Raw genomic sequence first — 26,514 nt, 5'->3', positions numbered from 1 at the left:
GAAGTTGACTTACTTATTGGAATTCCTTTATGCCACCCTTGAGGTCCTCTCCTGTTGCTCTGCACACCCTCTCCAGCCTCTGGCTTCTCCTCTAGCTCTGGCAGTGAAGTGTTAAGATGTATTGCAGTTCCCCCTTCCCAGCAACTTTAGTTCAAAAGCTCTCTTTGTCAGTTTAGCAAGCCTCTGACCAAACATACCTTTCCATACCTACATTCATCTGAAAGAAAACTAAAGAAATAAAAAGCAAGCGTTTAGATTTTCCTGCAGTGTATAGTACCAATTATCCTTTGCTTTTAAACACAAAATCACTGATGATCATACTAACATCTTAATTTCTCTGAGCAATACAGAGCATCAATTTTAATTCACATGCATGTATAAAAGCTGTGTATTTAAAACAGCACATACTCCCAGCTGTTCCAAATTTCTTTGCTCACTTTACTCCATTAAGCAAAGCTTCCATTTAATGCACTCAAATTACTTTTTAAAATTATTTTACATTTTACTATAATGCAGTCTACTTAGGATTCTTCTTTCCAGAATAGCTTCCTGAGTATATCCTGTTGCCCAAAATGACTTTAATTTTATAAGCTAAAGACAAGCATTCTTATAGTCCACAATAAAAGACTTTTTGACTAGCTAGAAAAATAAATTCAAATCACTGAATGTTTGCTAGAAGAGCTACTCACACACCTCTCTTCTACCATGGCTAAAGGAGAAAGAATGTTTTTTAGTTAGGATGTTTCAGGTGTAAATAAGCCACCAAAAACCACCCTTGCCCTTGGCCTGATGCCTCTGCCTTCACTCCCATCCCCCTTTCAAAAACAAAGTCCCTTATTTAACACTCTACATTCAGAAAACTCATACTTTGAACTCTCACTGCCTCTCAGGCTAAGGCTATGTAGGACAAGAAAAAAATATCTGCAGTGAAAGCTGCTTCATATCAGAAAACATGGTGAAAGAGTCACGACATCTACTTTTTTCAATGTTTGGGGCATTCTGGGCTAAAGTCTCAAGCTTTTATCTCTGCATAGGTAGCTTAACACACTGTGGAATTCTCTTTTTTTTAACTCAAAAACAAACAGTTCTAGTGCAAAGCCTACAGGTTTACAATATTTTTTTTGTATATACAGTACTTACTTCATAAATACTATATAATGCATCCCTAGATTACTGGATATGGCAGCTAATACACAGAAAGTGTTTTGCTTATTTCTTGTTTTCAGATTTTTCTCCTTTCTGGCTTTCCTATGCATGGATGTATCTGTATATTTTCACCTCGTATTTGTCTTCTTTTCACATAAACTTATGAAGTAAAGGGTTTTTTTAAACTCTGGCCTTATCTGTTTTCATTTCCTCTTGAGGATTTTACTACCTATCCTTCAATTCAATACTCTGATCAGCAGCTTTTGAAGGTTCTCCCTGAAACTACGGAATATAAATGGATGTGGTTAGTTGAGTGACAGAAGAGCAATTCAGATACAAAGCTACACTTCCTTAACAAACTACAGCACACCTAAGTATGTTCTTGCTGTAGCTCCCTGGAGAAACCAACACCCACTCTGCAGACTGCAGCACTACTGCAAAAACTGATTTTATGACAATATACACGCCTATGCCTCCTTCAGAAAAAGCACTGTACCAGTGCACATGGGGCAAGGGAAAGAGTGCTCTGAGACATCCACATCCAGAGTGCATTAATCAGCATGGTCTTCAAGGAGCAACCCACAGCACACTTAAGTACTCCAAATATTGCCAAGAATTTCAGGTCATGCCCTTTATCAGTGCTCCACCACATATAAACACACTGCAGTATTTCACGTTTAAACAAGCTATTCTGAAGATCGGACACTTTTATGAAAAGAAATGAGAAACAGTTGATTAAAAGAATATAATCTATCTTCTCTAACATAGCTGTAGTCATTAAAAGATACTGTTTATAAAGTATATCAATTCACCAACGAACACCAGAAGATAGAAAAATAAAAATCCAGGAAAGTTCCTGTAGGTGATAACTCTATTTTATTCTTTAGAAATAACCTCAAACATGACTGGAAGTAGAAGAATGTTGAAACAAAATTATTTAATTTTTAGTAACTACATAATAGCTGTATATGTCAGGGTTAAAAGTTTCCAGCTTCTTTTAGCAGTATAATGCTGCACTGTAAAAATAAAATAATGAACACATATGCAGGTACAATACTTTATTCTTCACATGATGAATTTACAGAATAACAAAGAACTGTCTTTCCATCAACTTGTACAAAACAATGGAAATTGGAGACTATTTGTACCTAATTTTATGGTTTCAAAATCAGCTGTTCCATCTGTACAAAGCATCTAGGACAACCAGCCTTCCTGACAGAAAAAGGTGACCCTTTGAAAGGATGATATGTCACATAGAAAATCACAATAAAAAAACTGTTTAAGGCAGACATCTGTCTCCACTTACCATATAAAGTAAGTCTGCAGAGCACATGCTTATGCTAAGCTTCTACATTACTGCAGTTAGGCAAGCTGAGTCCCAGCTTCACCTTCTTAATAACCATTTCACTACTCAGTAGTTCTTTGGCCAAGCAGGGAAACCCTGATTATCATCCAACACACAAACCAGCAGTGCTTTACCTGCACAATGTACAAGTTTTCCTTGTTTTGCAAAATTTACCCAAAAATACAACACTACTTTTCCAAACATGGCTATTTACGAAGGAATGGGAGAGGGAAAATGCTTTTTATTGGCACCTTTTTTTCCCTTCCAGTTGCAGTGCTGTGGTATTTTAACTCAAGGTAGCAGTTTTAGGCTGGAATATTAAGCAACTCCACACAAAAAGAAACAATAAATTACTATCACAGTTGATTCAACCTCCATCAGAACTGGCTTTCTGCAAGCTAGCAAAAATAGTTCCTTTACATCTGGGGTTTTTTCTCTGAAAAAAATGTTGAAAAATCTTCAATGTTGGTATTTTTCTAGGCAAAACAATTCATTATCTCCACTTGTAACATAGTAATATCTAATTTACATTCTATTCCTAAGGAAACAAAAATTAATGTCTAGCCTCAGGTGCTGGGGAAAATAATATTCATAATTTACAAGACTTGAAAAACAGAAATAGCTGAAATGTAAAGATAGAAATCAGGTAACGAAAATAAGAGGAAAAAAATTCCTGTTTGCTTAAGGAACCAAGGTAAGTGTCCCAGCACTGAATAGTCTTCTTAGGTCAACAAAAGCCATAATTTTATTTCTAATTTTTTCCTAATTTTATTTCTTGCCCAGTAATAATTTTAATGGAAAAATTAACACATAAAGATATGTAAATTATACAAAGAAGATTTCTCAAAATTTTTCCACTATTAGGGTGATATATGTATCAATCCATGAGGAACTGCACAATATCCTGATATCCTTGAAAAGCAGCATTCTTGTTATCAAAACTTCTCTTTAACTGGTTCTTTCCTTTTTCTCAGCTTTTAAGGATTTGTATCCCAATGGCAAGGATACAAATAATGATAGAAGTCATGATGGGCTATAGAAAAGGATAGCTTTTTTCCTTCACTTCTATTTCTTCTACCATAACTTTTCTGAAAGAAAAATTAAAATCTTCTCCTGCCTTATCACAGGACTCTTTCTTTCACCCTAGCACAAAGAAATGCATGAAGCTTTCAGGTAATTGACTTCAGATTAAAGCAAAATTCCTCCGTGAAGACCAAATTCATAGCTATGAAGACAAGAAATTATTGTAGAGTAATAGAGTAATAGTTATCTACAGTGGAAATTATATAGAGCAATCCTACCAAGAATTATTCAGCACTGGAAAATTTGACACAACAATTATCTGCCAACTGATCATTGCCACGTGTGATCGTGTAAATGACAAAAAAAAAATCAGCATGAAAGAAATGGAGAAGCAAACAGGAAAGAAATTCAAGAGCAGGAAAGACAGAAATATTATTCAAATAGTCATATCTTGGTATAGCAAAAGTAAGTCAAGTATTTACTATTTGCAGCTGTACTTACGTGCACACTTTCAGACCAAGATACTGGGGTTAGAGATGTACAGGAACAGAGCACAGACCTTGCACACATCACATGATCTGATTTAAGGTGGAGATGGTAATGGCCAGTCAGCAAAAATAACATCATCATCTAGAGCTTTAAGTCTTTTCATTCCTCTGATGATAATGCTGGCAATTTACTCCTGCCTGGACTGTATTCTTAGGGATTTGGATGGAGGGAGAAAGAAATTTAGGTATAGTTTTAAAAGGCGCCTACAAGGAGAAAAAGTGAAGAAACACCTCCTGAGAAAGAAACTCAAGTATTTGGGAAGCAGAATTTTTACTCAGAGCAGATTTGCCCTTTCAAACAAGTATAGTATCCATTTTAAACAACTCTTCCTATTAATTACAGCTCAAATTACGTGGAAAAGGGATGACCTTTCAGGAGAAAAACTTTAGTAAAATTTCCCTCTCTCCAACTGTCACAATAATCAATGCTAAAAGGCTTAAAAGCCTTAAAAATGTCTTGCTAATTCCTACATTTCCAGATAGTTCACCATGAAAAATGGAAAACAGAGTCTAATGTACAGGTACACAGTTAACAAAGTAGAAAGGCTACTGTAATATTAACTAATACCTCCTATTTTAACAGAAATTATATCAGGACTATTATGTACACATATGAGGAGTGTTAAGCTTGTCTTAAATACTCTTATAATAATAAAGTGTCATGGTACAGTGATAACAATATCCAATCTTAATCATGTGCTTTTTTCCTAACTGTGATCTTTCATTTTGATACTTTGGGGTCGAGCTCCTCATCTATCTTTACAGGAAAAGGGGAGATGCAATAGCCTTAGGCAAATTAAATTACACCTCTAATAGTATTTGAACACATGCCAATTTCCCTTACACTGCTTTATCTTTGAGAACCTTGAAGAAACACATCAACAGGAAGAGGCTGCTCCAATTTGATGCTCAACAGGCAAATTACTTAAATATTATACACATAAGTAGCAGAGGATATGAACATCCCAAACAATGCTTTCACTCAGTTTGAAGTTTTCTCCTCTCTCCAATCACTGTCAGAAACAGACAAGGAAAAACTATCACTTCTATTTTAATGTTTTCAGGGTGTGCACTTATTTTCCCCTCTCAATTTAATCCTTCTCTTTGCTCTTCATTCTTTACCTCAGAAGTGAGGTTAATCATGGCCAAAAAATGCCTAATTAAATTTCCCCCACAAATTAAGGAATCTTTCCTCCTCTCATACCTCCTTCAGTTGCTAGAATAAAAAGAGTCAAAGAAAACATGTACTCTGAAAATCAAAAAATACTTCTACCCTTTGAGGAGTCCGGAATTAAGTCCCAGCTGAAGTATCAAAATTTCTGTAGCAGCATAGCTGCTTTATGAATAGCATTAGTAAAAAGAGCCCCTGATCTGCCTGGGATTTTTGTCTGATACTTATAAGCCTTTGGAGAGTTTGGAAGCATTACTGAAAGAAAAAAAGTCTGAAATGTGTCAAATACGTTCTTTAAAACACTTCTTTTTCATTTGAATTAAAATTTAGTTAGCAAGGGAAAAAATTGGGACACCAACAACTGAAATATTTTTTCAAGTTTCAGGGTTAACAATGAATAAGCTAAATATATTTGGAACTTTTTTAATAATAGCAGTGATTTTCAGTTGCCTCCAAATAATTGCACACCAACAATCCACTTGTACAACATTGCCACTGAACCTTTTTTGGTTTCGGAAAGCAACAATAATGCATATCCTGCTACCACAATACATACAATTCTTTGGTGGCTGTTGTTCAAAAATAAGCTCAATGGACTAACTCCTGCCTACAAGCAAGCTGGCTAACTGTTCTGCATTCAGTTTGCACTTGGAGGGAGTAAAAATAAGGTTTATATTACGCTACTTTATACAAAGGCACTTTAGCACTTTTACACCAAAAAAAGGTGCATATTTACATAAAATATGTAAAACTACATATTTTGTTCAAAGTACCACACAGATCCATTCAAATCACCTCTGCACACCAAATTCAAATACCAAAATCACTGAAAGAGTGAGCATACATTGCTTTTTTAGGCATTGCTCAGAAATAAGATAAACTTGCTTATTTACTGCTCTGCATTACTAGAGCTCTGATATTTCTATATTATTATTATTATTATTACCTCCATAGCCTCACTCGTTACACGCATCTCTTGAGAGCATTTTGCCACCTAGATGTACTTTTAGTCTCTCCACAGGGAGATACCAGAAGGAAGAGCTGAAACATTTGCTCTCTATACCTACTTATTTTACATTAATCATCATATACACGTATCAGTTGTTGATAGGAATTTTGTAATCAGGACTCAATTTAAAAGATTACTCTTACTTCAGAAAAATATTACCTGTTTCTGTAACTCTTCAACATGAAACTCGAAGATGTATTTCCATCACTGATAGACAATGTGCTTACTAGAAACTAATACCCCTAGGAGTGACAGATGCCCTGATGACAAATACTTTTTGTAAGTAAAGAATAGAGTTTTAGTAAGATCTTCCATTTACATTTGGAGAGAAAAGTTCTCCCAAGGTTCTCTCTTTCCTCACTATAATTGATACAGCAAGGATAATATGCTGTTGATTTACCACAAACTGATTTAACTCTTCCTGGTATCCACAACTTAAATGAAATATTTCTACATGAGACAAGAGCTTTACTTATACACATGACAAACTGAAGAAGTCAGTATCTTTTCAAGAGTCCTTTTAAAGCAAAACAACACAAACTTTTAATTTTTGACTGCAAGAGAAAGAAAAAAACCCAACAAAACCGAACAAATAAAAAAGCTTTTAATTTTCCTATAAGCTTAATTTATGCCACATCATACGTGGCAATGTATACAATAAAAAGAACCTACACCAGCCTTTCCTCAAGTTTAGCTCTGTAATTAGAATTACAGAAGATGCAAAAATGACCATCCAGACTCATCTTTTTTTTTTCTTGCGAGCCAAAAAAAAGAGAATATCAGTGTCTCAGACATACAGTTACCAGTCAAAGGAATTTTATACCAAAAAAATCCACCATGTGTATATTTATGCACACACTAAAAAATAAAAAACCTGCTACTTCTGCAAACAGCCACATATTTGCCCCGCTGTTTTGCGCCTAAATAAATCTAAAAAACCTAACATTGGCTTTAAAAATCCAGTTATGAAGAAATTACCATAGTGTTGCTATAATTTTTACATCAGTGAGAATATCCTTCTAGTGCTTGTTGTATATATATCAACATTTTATTTTCCTGTTTCCCCTAGAGAAGCACTCAACTTCTTTTGTTCCATTAGTTACCTAATAAAGCAACATGAAAGTAAACATAAGACACAAAGATATGAAAAACATTGTAGCAGACCAATAAAAACTAACAGTAAAATATGTGACGATGTAAAGCATATGAAATTACGTCTTAAAACCAGAAAGAAAACATTAAGCATATTTATTTTGTCCCTTTAAATAGCCTAGGTATGCTAAAGAATTATTCACCAAGCAACCAAATCCAAATGCTAACTTAATAACAAGAAAACTTAATTACATGCATCAAGTTGCTGCTTTATTGGTTGCTTAGTCATTTGGGTTCATTTGGGCATTTTAAAAATACAAGCCAAGAATCATAAACATCTCTACATGTCAACACAATCCATCAAGAAATACGATGCCTATTGTCAAACCACGCTGCAGTATCACACTTTTGCTCCAAATCAGTGATGTGGGGCAGCAAGCTACTGACAGAAACCACCAAAAAACACACTGCACACAAATAAACTACAGCATTGTGAAACAACTGTGAGAACTGGAAGTGCCTAACAGCACTCACACAGAGCAATACATTCCATCTGGTATTCAGAGGGGTTTTTTTTCAATAACCTGATAGAGTACACCATTTTTGTTCTTAGGTCAGAGTTCTACCTTGAATTCACTACAACCCATGAGAACCTTTCACATATAAACAGTACTTCTGGTGATTTTTTTTTTTTCTCACAGATAGTGCTGTGTAACAGTTAATACTACAAGTCCATGAGCATCCAACAAACTTTCCATACCACATTTCTCTAACTTCACTTCCTACAAAAAAGTCTTAATGAAGACAAACTGACTGCTTACAGTTTCAAACATTCCAGCGAAAATCATCAGATTTGCTGAAAATAATTAATTTTACATCAAAAAGTCCACATTTTATAAGAAAACAATACAGAAATCCCACTGGACAAGGCTACTTTTTATCTAGAAACTGAGTGCTTTCTACACGTGTTCAATTTTAAAGCCACTTTCATCTTCTGTTGAATTCATCAATAGCCCTACAGAACCTGAAACAATTTCTTAGCAACACAAAACTTTCCCAAGATACTCAAAAAACACACAAATCTATTTCAGAATAGTGTTTTCAGAGTAGCAGCTCTAGCTGAATGCAAGCACATAAACTACAGGAGTTGGCTGCTAAAAGACACCTGGCCCACAGTTCATGATATTCAAATTACATTTCATACACTAAGTGCTCCCCTAAGATATAAAAAAAATGAGGTCATGCTCTTGATTTCTGCTGCTCTTGATTAGTTATTGCTTATTCTTCAGCAAGTTATTGTGAAAGACCTACAAAGAAAACACATCTGCAGAAGAACAAGTAAGTTTCCAAACAAGGCAAGTTCCTACAATTCATGTACTGTAAGCCAGTGTTCGAAATAAACTGTTGATTTGTGTGTTACAGAAACTTTTAACTTTAAAAGAACTGTATCACAGGAAGGGGTGAGTGGCTTGTGTCTAGATATAAGGAAATACAGAATTTTTAGGCACAGGAGAGTACACTAAAAAGATGGGATACATAGCTGAAGCTGCAGAAACTGAGTACCTTCTTAAATTCTAACACAATCTTATTTCTAACTTTTCTGTTTAACTTAAAATTTTGAAACATGTCCAAATATGATAAACTATGTTAACTACTGAAAAGATTTTGGGTTTTTTGATGTATATACCTCCTGAATAAATTTTAAAAAATTGAAAATAACAGTTTTCTCATGCTAGTTATACCTGCAAATAACAATCTAGAAATTAATCTACATGTTTTTACACACCTGATCTGATATTTACTGGCACTAACATTATTTGCTCCTGCACAGCAGATCCCTCCACAAATTCTATGCTTTGGGTACTTATACTGCATCAGTAATGAGATACTTAATTTAAAAGAAGGCTGCAAGTTTCAGTGGTCAAAAAATCCAGTGGTTTTACCGTTTTCTTTAAAAAAAATCATTTTAGACACTACAGTAGTTCGACAGTTTATCATATTTCCTTTTTTTGTGTGTATGAAATGTGAATTAGGCTGTCAAAGTAAATGGTGCTACAATTAATCTTTCCAAAATAGCAGAGCTTAACTTTCTCAGAAAAGTCCAAGTAATACTGTCATATCAAACCCACCAGTAAAGCATTACCCATGCCAAAAGCAAACATTTCATCTATTAAAAAACAACCCTCCACTTTTGGAATGAACAGCAAAAAGAGAAACTGGCCAGATAGCAACAATCTCAAAACAAATTAATAATCTTATTTAATGGAATCACAACAAGTGATTTCACAGGAAGCTCGTTCACAGGCTTACATTAGCCACAGACCTCTGGACAGAACACAGAGCACTCAAGATGTGAGACATTCAAATTCAGTATGCAGAAATCAGTCCCAGTGCTGATTAACTAACTGATGACTGCAGTTACTTCAGTTCAACTGAGAAATCCAGCGTCAGATCCCCTCTAAGACTGATACCAACTTATCCCAGTATTGGTCAATGGTACTGGACTTGAAAATTATATAACCTTTACAATGCTATATTAACAAATCGTAATACCTGACCATTTCATCACTGATATTTCAGGATGCACTTAACCTGTTCAAACATTAATGGTTGCTGTGAAAATTAAGACTTGGCACTCAGTCTTATTTTCATCAGGTTACTAAGTGATTTAAGGAAATAAGCAAGCTATTTTTAGTGTAGTAAAGTACAGACTCCTAGAAATTAACTTGGAATCTAATCTAGTAAAAGAATCACATAAATTCCACTTCTCCAAACAAACACAGATAGTGGGCTGCCTATAGGGGGTAACTAGACATCCATAGGGTAAGAACTCTGGGTACTTAAATGCCTTTGGCTGAATATTTGCTCACAAATTGTGCTGTTCCATTCTCAGAAGAAATCATGAAACAATACTCATGTGATTATAAACCAGCAATTTTTCTTTAGAAACCCTTTAAATTGCTCTTAAGCTTTTTCCCAAGAATGCTGATTTAATTGCTGTGTGGAAGAAAGTAAATAGAGAGAAAACAACATAAACTGAGCAATGACAATGAACTAGGTGAGAAATAGTAAATCAAAGGACAATGTGGAATAATTATTTCATATTTGTTTTATTTTTTAACACAAACTCTTCTCAGAAAGCTAATACATACTGTTTAAAGATTTCAGGATTCTTCCCTGTCCTACAAATCTACTTGGCAGCCAGTCATTACAAATACCTGTTCCTAACAACTCAAGCCAAAAATCATTCAGAACAGTAATACACAGCTAAAAAACAGTATCAAGTCCTTAACTAATTCTACACTATTGAAGTAAAGCCCTTAACCTCTTTTTAATCCCCTATAACTCGATTACTTCTTAAACCTTTGTCCCAGTGAACAATCTACACTTTTTACAGGACATTTTCTGTACCAAACTGCCCTGATGTGGGAACCCAGGACTCTCCTCTGGGTGCCCTGGATGGCCAGAGCCGCCGGCAGGGGGCTCTGAGACCCTGGCATGCAGCCAAAGACACACGTGGGGTTTTGATCTTAGCCCATGGAGCAAATTACCAACTCTGTATGAAGAACTACAAGCCACACACACAAGTGTAGGTATTGTAGTAGAAGTAGTCACGAAGTGAAAGGAAGGATTTTTGAGTGCTGTACAGGGGGGTTTTAAGCCTTGTACGCAGGGGTCCAAGTTTTGTACATGGGGGTAAGGGGTTCTAAGATGGAGGGATTTGGGTGTGCCCTGTCCTCTTTCTTTCTCCTTCCTAGCCTCATGTTTTTGGTGATGTTGGCACTCACAGATTGCTTTAGAGTAGAAAGTCACCATTCAATATAGATAGTAGGCATTGGGGAAAAAGTATAAACATGTAACACGTAATTTATGATATAAAAGATGGCACCAGCCCCCTGGGAGGGCAGTGTGCCTTTGTCTGACCTGCTGAACGGGCCACAGCAGTTCAGGAAAAGAATCTTTTAGATAACCAACAATAAACAACCTTGAGACCGGACAACAGGAGACTACTGAGTCTTTCTTTGAAGGCACGGGTTGGAGGAGAGACTTTTCCATCTTTTGGGGTCACCCCAATCCAGGGGTGAGACTCCACACCCTGGTTTATAATAAAAATTAGGAATATAATTCCTTCTAAATGAATAATAAAACCAAAAAACCGCCCACCAAATGACAAAAATATGAAAGCACCTGTATTTTGAAAAGCAAGAAGGCATTATCTAAGAGTCACAGACAAATTTCACACAATACACTCACAAATTAAACAGATTCTTGTTATAGATATTTAACTTCAGCAAGCACACCATTCACTCAAATCCTTTTTTAAGAAACTTGAAGTTGCAGGAGGAAAGCAAGAAGACTTCCAGACTTATACAATATACTTGTCAGAAAGGACAAAAATAGAATGAGAGAAAAATTTTCAAATTCACAACCTAAGTGATAAGATCTGGAATTCTGAATTGATACTTGAGTTTTTTTAGGTAAGATGTTCTATTCCTGATACAATGCAACTGTACTGCCCAGCTTTCCACTCATCTAGGTTCAGGGAGGGTGGGCAGTTTACATGCTCACTAATTCCAGCCCCCGAGGATGGCTGGTGCTGTTGACCTTCAGTTTCAGAGTTTATAGTCTCATGCATTTAACTGTTTAAAACAGTAGTGATCTTGATTATTTACATCCAGGTTGAACAAGAAAGAAATTCTTCCTTCACCCATTTTTCCAGTTCTGTCATACCAAATACATAAAAATAAACTTGCGGTTTTCAGGGTAGCTAGGATAAGAGTGAGAGACAGAGAAATTTTGACTCTATTTTTTAGAAGGTTGGTTTATTATATTATGATATATATTATATTAAGAATGCTATACTAAAACTATACTAAAAGAACAGAAAGATGCATCAGAAGGCGAGACAGGAATAGAAAGGAATGTATAACAAATGCTTGTGACTCCTAGAGAGTCTGAACCAGCTGCCCCCTTGATTGGTCATTAAGTAGAAACACCTCGCATTGACCAATCAAGGAAGCACCTGTTGCATTCCACACTAGCAGATAATAATTGTTTATATCTTGAAGCTGAGGCCCCTCAGCTCCTCAGGAGAAGAAAATCCTGACAAAACGATTTTCATAAAATATCATGACTACATAAACTGGTCTAGAAAAGGCATAAAACTATTGGCTCTTGTCTGGAGACTCCAAGCAACACTAACACTTGAGATGTTTATGGGATTGACCAGGGACTTGAACCTGGTGTAAAGGTTCTATTGAAAGGGACATTTATCACTGTGACCAGTGTCAAAGAAATCTCCACATGGATAAAATAATTGCTGCAAATCCCTACAGCTGATATAAGAGCAATAAAATTTTGACTTTCACTTCATCTTACCTTCATTTCTAATTTTCTGGTGAACGTCATGAAAGGAAAAAGGCAAAATATTTTTATTCTAGTGAAAATATTTAAACATGAACAACCCATTGTGTTGCCTAGTCAAGGAGGGAAATAACAAACAGTCTAGCAGATTTCTGAATAAAGATGAGGAAAAAATACAAATGTTAGAAGCATCAAATGACTGAGTAACTTCTTAAGAAAATAAATCTGAGACAGGTATAACAGAACTTCACTTAAGACCAGTGAAATAAGCAGGATATACCATAATATGAACAGAGATTAAATACAGACTTCAAATAATTAAATTACAATTACACAGTTGTCTATCTCACCTAAACCTGGTTTTGACTTGTTCCGCCTACAGACTTGTACCTTACTTGGGACATCTAAGAATTAACGATGCCAGATGATCAATCTACTCTAGCAGCAGATGAAAGAAACAGCTACTGTGTAAATCCATCCCAGTACTTTGTTTTGCCATCCACCCAGTGATTTCCCACAGAATTAAGCCATGCAACAGATGCTTTAATACCTCTGACAAAATAGGTTACTCAGCCTTAGTTTTTAACAATACTATCTATATAAATGGCCTTATTGATACAGGATGAAAATCTTGCCTCAGAAATATTGTCTTGCTATGCACATTGCAGCTTTTTTAACGCTTGTCTGACTTTATTTATTTCTACTTTGTAACTGTCACCCTCCAATTTACTTGACTTTCTGTACTGTTTTGTACAGTGCAACATGTGATTCAGCAAAAGGGGAAAGCAGAGTGATCATACAATCTGCAATTCACTGCAGGAGCTGGGCATGTAAAGGCAGCACATAGGCACCTACACTGCCATGAAGGGATGCAGCAAATGAATCAGACACAGACTTTAAATACACAAACAGAAATCCTTGAAGAGGAAATAGACAAAATTAAATACTTTGATTCAGGTCAGTGAAACTGAAAGATTTTTTTTTCTTGCAAATGGCTGAAGAAGGGAGGTAGGGGGAAGGAGCTGCAGAATAACAACTTATTCAGCAAAATAACTTTTGAAAAGGAAAATAAAATCCCCATTCAAATACAGTAACTTAACAAAAAAAAAAAAAAGTTTTCATTGTAGTCCATAAGTTGCAATGAACTTGTAATTCTCTTATGCCTATAAAAGCAAAAAGAAAAATAAAAGAAAAAAACCCCACACAATAATCTTGGTATTTACACTACTTAATACCACTAGAGGAGTTTTTTCTAATGAAAAGGACTCATTGGATGGATGACTTAGCTTGTTCTCCAGTTCAAGTTTGCTTACTTTCCATTTTTCAAAGATGCAAAATATATCCACAAGTCTGTTTTGCAGACTTAATGGTCAAATAATGATTTCAAATAAGCAGACTGGCATAATTCCATCTCTCACAAACATCAGTGAACATATCCTCAGTGACCTCGATTAGACAAGACTCCCTGCAAACCAGGTTCAGATCCAGTCTAATACAGCATCATCCCAGAGAAATCCAGGGAATATTTGATAAAATAGAGGAAAGAAAGCAATTCTTAATCTTCAAGGAGAAACGTTTCACTCCCTGAGAAACTCCTTAAAAATACACTATTTCAACAACTTCCTTTAACAATTCAGTCATTATAAGGTTGGCTGGCTACACATCCCTTTGAAATTATAATTAATTCAGCATTACAAAGATTATTTTCTTTCTTTTCCTTCATTTTCCTTCAATCAACCACTTCTCTTGATCAACACGAGACATAAAATAATACATCACAATGTCTTTTGTCTCATCCCTATGCTTGATTACTCTTAGCAGGTTTTTTGGTCTAATGAGCAAGCTGTTTGGCTACAACTACCTAAGTTAAAACAACTGAAAAATTAATTTGTCAAATCTGAAAATAATTTCTTTTCAAGCTTAAATTTGTTTTATTGTGGTATAAACGAATGATGCACATTGACGTATTGTAACTCAGTTGTATAAATACAACTGTATAAATACAATAATACTGTGAAAAATTTTACAGCTATAGAAATTTTAGCTTCAACCAGTAATTTTTCCAGTAATTAAAAAAAAAGCCATCTTTCTGATATAACAAAGCAAGAGTAGGATCTGTGTATGTGGTAATTAAGCAAGTGCAAATTACTAATTTATCTGCATTAGAATAAAAAGCACAGATATCTGTAGAAGAAGCAACACTAAACAGATATTACTAACCAGATGAACTCTTCATTATTAATAATGTTTGACAGCAATTTACAATATTTTAGGGAAAAAGATTTCCTAACATTCATGCTGTTGAATAGTCCAACTACACTCAAACTGGGCTGGAAAGCCACAGTCCAATTGTAAAAAAATTCAAGATTCCCTTGCTTTCCAACTAAAAGAGTACCTGTTTGACAAGAAGGATCTTTTTAAAACCTTGACTATGTAAGGTGCTTTCACATTTTACAATGAGATAAGCACTGTTAGAATCAACATCACAGAATGCGATGCTTCACAGAATAATTTCTCACATTTTCTTTAAGTATTATTTTTATAACTTCTCCCACCTTTCTTGGAGAAGCTGGAGTTCAAACAAACATTTTCTTGATAATCTCTACATGTTTGTAGCAATACTTGCCTTGTTCTTATGTGATATTTATAGGAATGTAAAAAAAGATGTAGTTATTCCAGTCAGTGAACTGAAACTATTGCATATAACTGACTCACAAATCTGAGATATGAATTCAGAACTATTTCATTTTGCACACCACAAACATTGTTAAACCCATGTCACCTTTAGTATATATCCAAAGATGAGCTGCAATCAATGGGATATCAAATGGCAAGATAAAACTGCAGACATGGTGGGTTGGACCTATAAAATACTCCTAATATTCTTTGAGGTATTTTGCTCCTCAGCATGAGGGATAGACAGTGTAAAATCACTTTACATTTTTATTGATCTGAGGTAGCAGTTAGCATAAGCATGTGTGTGCCCTCCCACACACATGGCCTCATTCACTTATTAAAAAACAGAACAAAAACAAACATCCCACACAGCAGCTCAACTTCTCCATGCGCCGGACATCAAATACTCTGTAATATCAGTACTTTAGACCCTTCTGAGGGAAAAATATCATTGTCTTCCAATGAGTTATGTTACTCAAAAATGTCAGAATTCTATTTACAGACACTCTGCTACAATCCCAATCTAGAAAACTTGCAGAAAAAAGTGATAGTTTCATACGCCCTAAGAAGTTATCATTTTTACACAGGAATGAAAAAAAGAAAGAGAGGAATTGTAAACATTCAGCATATGTAAAAAGTATGCAAAGACAGAAGGGTATGATAGCTTTTGTCCAAACCACAATTCTACCACTGTGTAGAACCCAGTTTATTAATCCACATTCAGTACTTATGAGAAACATTGAAATGTTTTGAGGTTTTATTCGTCTGTCTTATTCACTCAGTACAAATCTTCATAGCTAATGCTACTTCTGCATATCCCTCCCTCTCCGTCTTTATGAGACTACACCCACAGATCTCAGAGAGAAATCGCATGATTCATAATCATGTTACACTTAAATTGGCTAAGACATTACTTACAGTAACTACAAGGCAGTTTTGGGCATATATCCCTGCATGCTTTGAGAGGATATTTTCTTTTGAGGAGCCCATGAATATCAGTGGATATTACAGGTGGAACCAATTGCCTCTTTTTCTAACGTAATTGAGTCTTTTTCTTAATAGTGAAAAAAAATTTTGTCCACTCATGTCCCAAGTACCAGAGTTCATCAAAACAGGACCTTGTCCTGCCAATAAGTCCTGACTAAAGTTAAATATATACACCTGTAAAAATAAGCACATGTATGAAAAACTGAACAGTTTAACAGTTTAGGAGAGAAATGCTAGACTGAGGAAGATTTAGGAAAACAGTTATGCACTTAGTGTGCTTTAATCCAGTTCACATATGAAATATTGTGCACTATTTGCAATGCAGTGAGCAATCCGACAGCCCTTTGCTGGCTTTTAAAGTAGGAGCTCTTCACATTTATGTTTTTTGTTCCTGGATGTTGGAAACAAGATCGCCTACCTACTTCTTAATAGGCTTAAAGACTTGAACACCAGAATTAAAGTATGTATCCTGGTGACTATCTTAATGAAAATTCTGAAGCCATTTCTCTATCTTACTTAAGATTTGAATTGGCTTGCGTTCCAGCATTAACTGTGATTTTTCACATAAAAGCAATTGGCTTTTATTGACAACACGCACAAGAAAATTCTGTGAAGATGGCAGAACAGAAATCATTTTAAACAGCAAATTAGCATAAGAAAAATCAAGCACTTATTTCAGTCATTTCGTATTTGGGCCAAAAAGGAAACACTTCCAGATCAGACCAATATGAATTTAAATGGTGTTCCTTCCTTATTCTTCTCCAAAACAGCAAGAATCTGTTGCCCAGATCATCTGGGAATATAGCAGCTAATTAATTCCCTCATAGTGCAGGCCTTAAGAGAGCAAAGCTTAATCTGTGCCAGTAACACAAAGATTGCTGAAACCTGAAATGCTTTTGCCAAAGTAGAATTTTTGGGTGTAATATGATCTGTGAGGATATAAGTAAATAAGCCACTATACACAGGCAAACGTTGTCAAATCCAGTGGTCTACTATGGCCCTAAACTTCATGAATACAAAGAGTTCCCAGAGCTTGACACGGACTTTCTGACTAAAGTGGTTAACTTACTCTGTTGCAAAAGGCTGGAAGGCCAGGTTATACAATGGATTTTTGTCACTGCCCCTTTACCTACCAACATATTGTTTTCACTTCTAAGAATCACTGCTTGGGTTTTCTCCTAAAGTGATGTTCCAGCCACCAACACAAGCCCTGCTAAATCCTCAAAACATATATGCATCATTAAATATAGATCCCCACACTCTTCATATTAATAACTTCCTGCTGCTTTAATGAATAGCTGGTAGAACACAGATCATTTTTCACATGCAGTAGCATATAACAAGGAGGAAGTTCTGTACTTCTCACTGCTATGCTACAAAGATTTAACAACTGGAATGAGTTTCATCATCAATTGCAAGCTCAAAAATGTCAAAGGAGTTTGTTTTCAGTTGCACATAGGCCCCAGCATAAGTGCACTACATAAAATTGTTTGATGACTTCAAACAGTTTTAGAAAGATACTGAACAAGCTGCAAACTGACAGTTCCTTCTGAGTCAATGATTATGTATCACATGAGAAAATAAAAAATTAGTTCATAAGAATTTTCTGCAGCAAAATGTCAAGCACTGGATAGTCTTTAATAACAACATATTAAAATAATACTTTTTGAAAGTAGAAAAGTACCAAGAAGTTTGAATGATTTCAATCTTTTAAACCCATTCTCTTACTGTGTTCTGTTTAAGCAGCCACTTGCAAAGATAGTAACAAAGCAGTAATATCACATCTTCATCATAATGTGAAAAGCTTTGTCATGGCTTATAATTTCATTCTGTCTCTCCTTGTGTCTTGTCCAAGGTTACTACCTTAAACTGCATCACCTTTTCTAGGTACATCATTAATTCCTACATCATTTTCCCTACTGTCATCTAGTAGTGTCAAATGGGAAAGCAGACGTGAAAAACCATTAAAAAAATCTAACAAATAACTAAAGATTGTTCAAATTAGGTAAGAATGCCCAGTGAATCTCTGATCCATGATATAACAAGCCACTAACTTTTCTCTTTCAGAAATAAATTTCAAGAAATAAGAAAATTACAAAAACTTTTAATACAATCCCCTATGCTGGCATTTACTAGCATCACCTCCATAGTATTTGTTTCTAAAGCAAACAGGCAAAATTTTTAGCATTAAGCATAGCGAGACTTCAAGATGCAGAAAAATACATGCTCAATAGCTACTAAGACATTAAAATGTGTCAAGACAAACAGGATAATAATAGAAAACCAACAAGCAATAGGAAAAACACTATTCCAAAGTCAAGATCAAAAATCTTAAGAAGGTCTACATTAGAAACATTAACATGAAACTAAACTACAGCTATTTTACTAAAGTACTTTTTCAATACTGATAAAAAGCGATGGAAATACTGTGGTTAGAATAAAAGCTTCCTTAGGCTTGAATACATGGGAGATGCTCCAAAGCTAGGTTCCAGAAAAAGTACCAGCTCCTGAAAGATTTTCTTTTTTCCTTCAGCATATCTTGCAGAGAAGGGAGGGCGTGCAGGGACAACGTGGACACACCAGGAGTCATGACAACATGGACATGACACAGAAACGACACATGACTGCTTCAACTCAGTCAAAGGAGTCACACTCAGAAAATGGCCTACACTTGCAAACGTACTAATGCAAGCTATTATTTCTCTTTTCTGCAGAGAGTAACATCAAATGCTTCAATTACCACAAATTAATAGAAACAGAGGAGATAGAAAGGATTAATGGCATCAGTCTAAAAATATTCCAATTGTGCTTAATCCACTGTTTTCTACATTCTGCCACCCCTTATAAAACCTCTTTAGGCGTCTTTCCCTTCTGATTGTACAGCCAAGATAGCTTATGCTGTTTCTGTTACTGCTACCATCTATTTGTGCATTACAAAGCTATATATACTACACCATAATAAGCACAGATGGCTACAGTCAATCCCAATAAGATTTAATGGAAAGACAAGAGAAGACTGGGTATCCATAGCCACTAAATAACCTACAGCATATAAAATAAAGATTATTCTTCAGAGAAAGGAGATAAAGATAAGATGAAACAATGTTATCAGCTTTACTTTAGATTATGAGGGCAATCTAAGGAAAAGTACATTACCATTTACTTAACTTCTAAACGTCAGCTATATAAAGAGCTTCCAAGTTAATGCCTTCCAAGAGACATTTAAGAGTTCAGTGTTAACAATAGTTTGAGATTAGAAGACTCTGCCTTTTCAGACAAAAAAGTGTTTGGCACTAGAAACAGGCAGCAAAAGCAGACCATAGGAAAAGTAATCCTGCAAAAGCAAACAGGAATCCATACTCAAGAATGAGTTAAAAGCACATTAAAATTAGAAGTCTTTGTCTAGAACACAGAAGAAAGGGAAAAATAAGATTTCCATTACTCTTTCCCATTATAATTTGTTACATTCAATCCAGAAGTTATGAACACTTCAATAGCTTCTTAAATTTCCCTAATTAATTAAAATTAATACAAATTCTTAACACTTTCCCATATTTTACAGTTTAAAAAAGAGCAGTCAAGTCCTTACAAGCTTCATTTCAAAGGCAGTAATTACAGGTGAAGGTACAAAATACTTATTCTGTCAGACCTCCTAGGCTTCAAAATTTTTCCTCCTTCACCATATTAATAAAACTCAGATCATACGAAGTACATGATGGAAAAAAGGGACTGACACTACTTTAGAAGTGCCAGTTTCAGCTAACAGTGGCACGCGGGAAAGATTCAAAGCCCTATTTGCAAAAGTAACTTTATGTTATAACAAGATCTTGGTTTAACTTAGGTTTAAGGCCACATAAAAAAGCAGCTCATCTTTCATGTTTTCAATTCCATTTTCTCCTGACGTCATGATCATGACATATGTACGTTGTAAAAGAGCTGCTGTACCAAATAATAGGGTTTTTTTACCTGGAACCATAAAAAGTACTGCAGAAATAAGACCACCAAACCTTTTTTCACAACTAATGAGTTAACATGAGTTAGAGAAAAGACCGTGAGTGCTGCACTATCCAATCCTAAATACTGACTTCCTCTGAAGTACATTTAGGATCCTCCATAATGAGGGCTTCCTGTCCATTGCAAAAACCTTGTTGAACAGAAGTTCTCTTCCTCCTCAAATAAAATTACCAGTACTCCACTCTGGAAGCATGAAAACCTTCCAAACATTTACATGGTAATCCCGCAGTGAAGTACGAAGAACTTGTGATGAATGCCTTTTAAAAGAGCCTCTGGCTTACTCAGCTGTACAAAGATGTAGTTGTGATCCACACAGAGAGGTTCTGCAACAGTAATGCACAGTTGGCACGAAGCTTAACTGAGGGGCAGTGTTTCTTTTTGAGAAGCCTTAAACCTCCAAAACAAACAAGGGAATAATTAATGCTGGCTATTACTGAATTGCTATGGAGACCTAATATTCGATTTATCTCCTTTCCAAACACAGAGCTTTAGTTTTCACTCATATTGAAAAAACACGCTCTTTAAATACTTCCAAAAGACTCCTCTGGGAAGCCAGCACAAGCTGCCCAAACTTGCCACATGTAGAAGGCAATACATTTGATGGTCAATGTGAGAACACCTCACAGCAAAGCAGAGTAAAAAGGAGTATTACCAGTGCAAACTTTCTCTTCCTAGCTGATTGGTTTTATGGTCTGTTCAATTTTCTTCTACTTTTTGCACCCTTGATAACTATATTAAGATGGTGGGATGATAGTTAACACTACAGTATGATGCAGCTGGTTACAATGATCAACCAACCCTATTCTTTTATAGCAATACTATGACACAGTTGAGTTGTGAAGTTCATTTACCAACTTAAATTTGAAAATACAGCAATCACTTAAATTTTGACCTCTGAAAAGGTATATATCACTAACAAGCAAGTTAAAACCCAACAACTATCTTCCAGCAGCAAATAAATTTTACCGTATAAAATAGAGTCTTTTTAACGAACACAAATGCACAAGACACCCTAAAAAATGAGTTACTCTGTAGAATCTTGCTTCATTGTATTTTAAAGAAATTAAAATTCCGGAAAAAAATCCTGAAAGATTTTCAGATAGTGACACAACAGACAACTACGGCGGTATGCAATTTTGTCCAACTGACCGTAAAGATATAAAAAGACAAAATTATTTTAAATGACAAATCCACTGTGTTTTGCTCTAGGATTAAAAACACCACCCCTACTTGGAAAGTAATCAAAAAGAGAAAAATAATTGCTATTTTCCAATACTCTGTTTTTCTCCACAGATTTACAGCATTATGAGTAATGAAAGTTTGCTAGATAAGATTCAGGATGTTCAGCATCCTGACACCACTGGCTGCTGAAGCAGCCTAACCAGGCAGCTTGGAAAACCTTCATGAACACATCAACCCTTCAACTTATTTTACTGACAGATGTGAATAGTTGCAGCTACTCAGCAACTGGAAAGCAGCAGCACTAAGATGGGGTCGAAAACTCTTCCTCCCCCACACTTCAGGCAAAAAATAAATGTACCCTTGTATAGAACCCAAAACGTTTTGACTTGCACATACAACTTAAGGGAGATGGTATTTGACACGTCCCATCTCCCCCATCTTTAAGATGGAAAGTGTCCTATTTAAAAACAAGACCATTCTCAATTTTTGCCCAAGAAAAATAAGCGGCAAGGTAGGTAGCCTCTAACACACACCTACATTCCCACTGTTACATGCTAAGGCACAGTTCTTGCCTAGAACTACTGCATTATTTTCAACAGATTTGTCAGAATGATCAAGACCTTTCAAAAGAAATGAAGAGTCAGTTACAGTTCTGCCTGTACTAAGTACTGGAAAGATCTTACCTAGTAATCTCACATTATTAACACTTAGTGACAAAAAATGACATTTTAGAGTATGTTAAGTGAGCTAGGTCTGGGGGTAGCTTGGCTTTTGCCTCTTTATAAATAAAATATCATATCCTGGTTTAGCAGGTTCTGTAAGGGCTCCCTTTCTGAATAACTGCGTTCTTTCTCACTGTGATCTAAAACTCTTCAGAAACTGAGCCAATGAGCCAGAAGTCAGGGTCATTATCTTCCACATTAATCAGTCCTGTCAGTTAAGTCTTAAGTTAAGCCTTTAAATACTTCTTTTCACACCAGAATTCCATCTCACCCTTACATCTGTAGGGTATCAAAAGCCTGCAAAAAATATCCTACTCTGACCAGAGAATTAAATTACAAACACAGGCCTTGCATACCTTGATTTTAACTCTGCAAGACAGTTACCCCTACATGTGTTTCAAATGCTGCTGTCCTGCTCCTTAACAGGAGGCCACTATGGAATCACGCATGACATTGCTAATCACAATGTCAAAACCAACAAATTACAGTCACACCAGTAAATTTATTAATTATTAAAATGCATGCTTCTCCACCATGTTATATTTAAGTATGATAATTGATAAGTGTTCTTACAAGATATTTTTCTACTGCATTCTTGTACAGGTAGATTAACACAATTTTGGAGAGGGGTTTACAGTTACATGTTATGAATTACTGAAAACTACCCATGCCTTATAGGGAGAGCCTTGTAATAGTAAATAAATATTCCAGATTGGGTACCAATCAATAGGACATAAGCAGGCTGTACAAAAAATAAAAGCATACTCTTCACTGAAGCGCTAGCCTTATAAAACTTACACAGTGTAAAAATAAGCCAGCATATTTGCAAATTGCCTCAGAAGAATCAGTATGCAGTATTCCTCAAAGCAGTCACTCTTAAAACCCTTGGGGACACCTACTTGTCACAGAATAAATTATCTGGCTAATATCCAATATTACAGTACACGTCAGTGGGCACCCAGGAGACGGGCATTAGAGAGCACTTAGCTTCCTCAGCCTTGCAGGTTAGTCCTTACATAAATGACTTTGCCCAATTACAAAACATAACTGATGTATGTATTTTGGAGTTGTCTAGCAGCAGCTGTTAGTCCTAGAACATTTCTATAGCACCAGATTTTCACTTGTTTTTGGCTTTTTTTTTCCAAATTTACAAGTCCAAGTGCACAGCAGACTGAACTGGTATTTTTCACATGAATCTAAGCTCTTTTTTTTTTTCAAGGCAAAAAAAAAATCTGACTGGAAGTGCTCTCAAACACCAGAATTATGCTGTTTAATAAAAACTATTGTGAAAATAAGTTCTCCCACAACTCTAGTAGCTCTTTCCCAGTTGCTTAAGATAAACAGCCAAGTTTGCATCCCACAGACATAAAGCTAGAAAATACATACATCACAAGACACTCCAGGTCTCAGAAAAACAAGACTTCTTGGAGACAATAAGTTCGGTTTGCTACAGCAAACCGCAGTCACCAGCAGGCTGTAGAACAAGAAGAAACCTGTTGCCTCTGAAGTTGCAAATCAATGCTTTACACCAAATCAAAATCCAGTACGTTAAACAGTAAAGAAAAATTATTTTGCATGGTTGGAATTCGGATTTTTAAAAGCGACACCAAGGGACGCAGGATACTGGATGCTCACAGAAAATCCGTTCCACTAAAAGAAATGTGAACGGCTTTTGAAAATAGGTTGCGTTTCACCCAACTTGCAGCAAACACAGCCCGAACTAGGCGCACAGGCGAAGCACGCTGAGGACAGAGCCACCTTACAGCGGCAGGTTTCGTAACTGATGAGATTCGGGTCAGGCTGGGGCTGCCGCTCCCGGGCTCCGAGCACGGCGCCCCGGACACCGCGCACCGCTGCGCCGAAGCCGCGCACCCCCGACACCGCAACCCCCGGCCGTGAGCGCTGCCCCTTCTCCCCGCCCTCCCTGCCGGCACTAATGACAGGGCACGGCGGGACGCGGCGCTGCCGGCCGGCGCCGCTGCCAGGTGCCCGGGAGGGAGGGGGCTCTGTCCCGGGCGGCGCTGGCGGAGCGGCGGCGGGGCGAGCCCCGGCACCGCGCCCCCGCCGCATCCCTTCCCGCAGCGGGGCGGGAAACGGGAGGAGGGAGGACGAACGCGGCTCTCCCCCTCCACCGCCTGGCGCCCCGCAGGGCAGGAAGCGGCTCCGCGGCCCGGCGCGCCGGGCCCCCAAGGTGCGGGCTGGGTGCCCCGCACGGCCCGGGGCACGCCGGGCGGTCCTGGCCGCTCCGCGGCGGAGCGCACCGGGAACTGCCCGCCGGGACCCCCATCCTCCTCGCCGGGGCGCCGCAGGCAATTACTTAAGAATTAAAATTCGGGGAGAAGGGGGAAAGTTGAGGCTGTGCCCTAGTCTCCAAAGGATGTCCTACACCCTGCAGGAACGGAACCAGCGGGAGCGGGCTGGGCGCGGCTGCCGGCTGGCAGGGTGGAAGGGCTGAACTTACGTCTCGGAATTTGTTCCACTGCCCGACCTCCTTGTCGTACTGGGAGATGGTCGTGAGCCATTGTTTATCGTCCAGAAAATTGCCGCTGTCCGGTCTGCCCCCGGCCGCCGCCGCCGCCGCCGGGCTGCACCAGGCTGCCGCACACACGCACACCAGGGCTGCCGCTGCCGTGAGCATCTGGGCGAGAGGAAACACGGGCAGGGGGGTTACCCACAGCGGAGCCGAACGGCCGGGGACGGGACAGCCGCCCGCGGCGGGACCCCTCGCCCACCTGAGAGCGGCGGGGGGAAGGGGAGGGGAAGGCTGCCCAGCCCGTCACCTTGCTGCGAGCCCCGCACCCGCGCTCCTCGCCGCGGCCGGAAAGGCGGCCCCGCGCCCGCTCCCTCCCCGCACGCGCCGCCGTCTGCGGCCGCCCGTCCGTCCGCCCCGCTCCCGCGCCGCGCGCGCCGCCCGCCCCTCGCCCCGCCCCGCCCCCGCCCCGCGCCGCGCCGCGCGCCGCACCGCGAGAGGCGCGCGCCCGCCGCTCGGAGCCGGGCTCCCCGCGCCGCCGGGAACCGCGCGGGGCCGGCAGCACCCGCACACCCCCGGGCACCCGCACACCCCCGGGCACCCGCACATCCCCGGGCACCCGCACACCCCCGGGCACCCGCACATCCCCGCCGAGCCCCGCCCGGCCCCGCAGCGGCTGCGCGGCGCCGCCGCCTCCTCCAGGTGGGGATGGATGCCGCTGGAACTTCGCTGCAGCTTCGTTGGCTCCTCGCACCCCGAGTTATATCGGCGAAAACCCCTAGGCGGACACGATCCTTCAAAACTCACAGCCACGGATAGAACTTCCCGCGCCTTCGGGCCAGGGAGAGACCCAAGCTTGCGGGGCGCCTCTGAGCGCTGATGGAGGCGCATTGTGATGCCGCCTGCCCGCGTTACCCCTTTTGTAGGGATCGTGCACACTTCCCTCTCTTTCTGGCTTTTGTCTTTTAAAAAAGCAAGAGTGCGTTACCTCTAAGTCTTTAATGGCATTTGGTTGCTTTCCCGAATGGGTTAAATTTAATTTAGAATTGAGCAAGGGGCAGGAATAGTTCAATTACCTATCCAGCATTCCTGCCTCCATATTTAAGTTCTATTTGCCATCCTGTTGACCTCTTTAATCTAATTTTTAATGTTAGCTTTATTCCCTAGACTTGAGTAACACTCCGCTTCTTAGGGCTGTAATAGCTGCGTGTTGCAAGGTTTCGGTAGAGGGAGCGGGGCAGAGGCTGCGGGGTGGCCTCTGTGGGACTCTCCCGTTTTGGGAATAGCTGGCTCCTGGCAGCTCCACAGCGGACACACTGCGGCCGCAGCTGAGCCTTTCGGCCAAGCTGGCGGTGCCTCCGTGAAAGCATCGCTGAGAAAGGGCAGAAAACGCTGTGCAGAGAGAGGAAGTGGGGACAGAAACGGTGGGAAACAGCAGGGAACGCCGGGGCCAGAGAGGGATGAGAAGGTGCTCTACATGGCAGGGCACTGCAGACCCTGGAAGACTCACATCCCAGAGCAAAGGGATATACCCAGAGAAACTGTGGCGAGCCCAGATCAGAGCTCATTTTCCGGAAGAACTGCAGCCGATGGGAAAGCCATGCCAGAGCAGAGGAAAAGTGTGAGAAGGAACGAGCAGTGAAGAGAAATTGTTACATGCTGACTGTACGTGCCCTCTATTCTCCCTGTGCTGGTCAGGGAAAGAGGAGTCTGGAATGAAGAGGAGCCTGGGAAAAGAAAGGAGAAAAGTTGTTGTTTTAACGTG

General features: G+C 38.6%; 1 protein-coding gene and 1 long non-coding RNA gene across 8 annotated transcripts in view; both read right to left on the bottom strand.

Moving 5' to 3' along the window:
* The window catches only part of LOC119700016, a 40,718-nt gene extending 29,836 nt beyond the window's left edge, over positions 1–10,882 (bottom strand). The window contains exon 1 of the long non-coding RNA XR_005256632.1: positions 14–10,882. This is a non-coding gene — a long non-coding RNA (uncharacterized LOC119700016). The remainder of the gene's footprint in view (positions 1–13) is intronic.
* Positions 1–26,514, bottom strand: part of SPOCK3 (SPARC (osteonectin), cwcv and kazal like domains proteoglycan 3) — a 185,311-nt gene that overhangs the window by 141,952 nt on the left and 16,845 nt on the right. For 2 of the 7 annotated variants that reach the window (XM_038134214.1, XM_038134212.1), the window contains one exon: positions 24,741–24,917. In XM_038134214.1, coding sequence (XP_037990142.1) covers positions 24,741–24,917 — 177 coding nt within the window. Of the gene's footprint in view, positions 1–24,740; positions 24,918–25,011; positions 25,142–25,241; positions 25,261–26,281; positions 26,477–26,514 lie in introns of those variants that run through there. The other 5 variants (XM_038134219.1, XM_038134218.1, XM_038134216.1 and 2 more) reach the window with 5 other exon arrangements.

This window comes from Motacilla alba, chromosome 4, assembly GCF_015832195.1.
Source record: "Motacilla alba alba isolate MOTALB_02 chromosome 4, Motacilla_alba_V1.0_pri, whole genome shotgun sequence".
NCBI lineage: Eukaryota > Metazoa > Chordata > Aves > Passeriformes > Motacillidae > Motacilla > Motacilla alba.
This window is presented reverse-complemented; position numbering and strand designations above follow the sequence as displayed.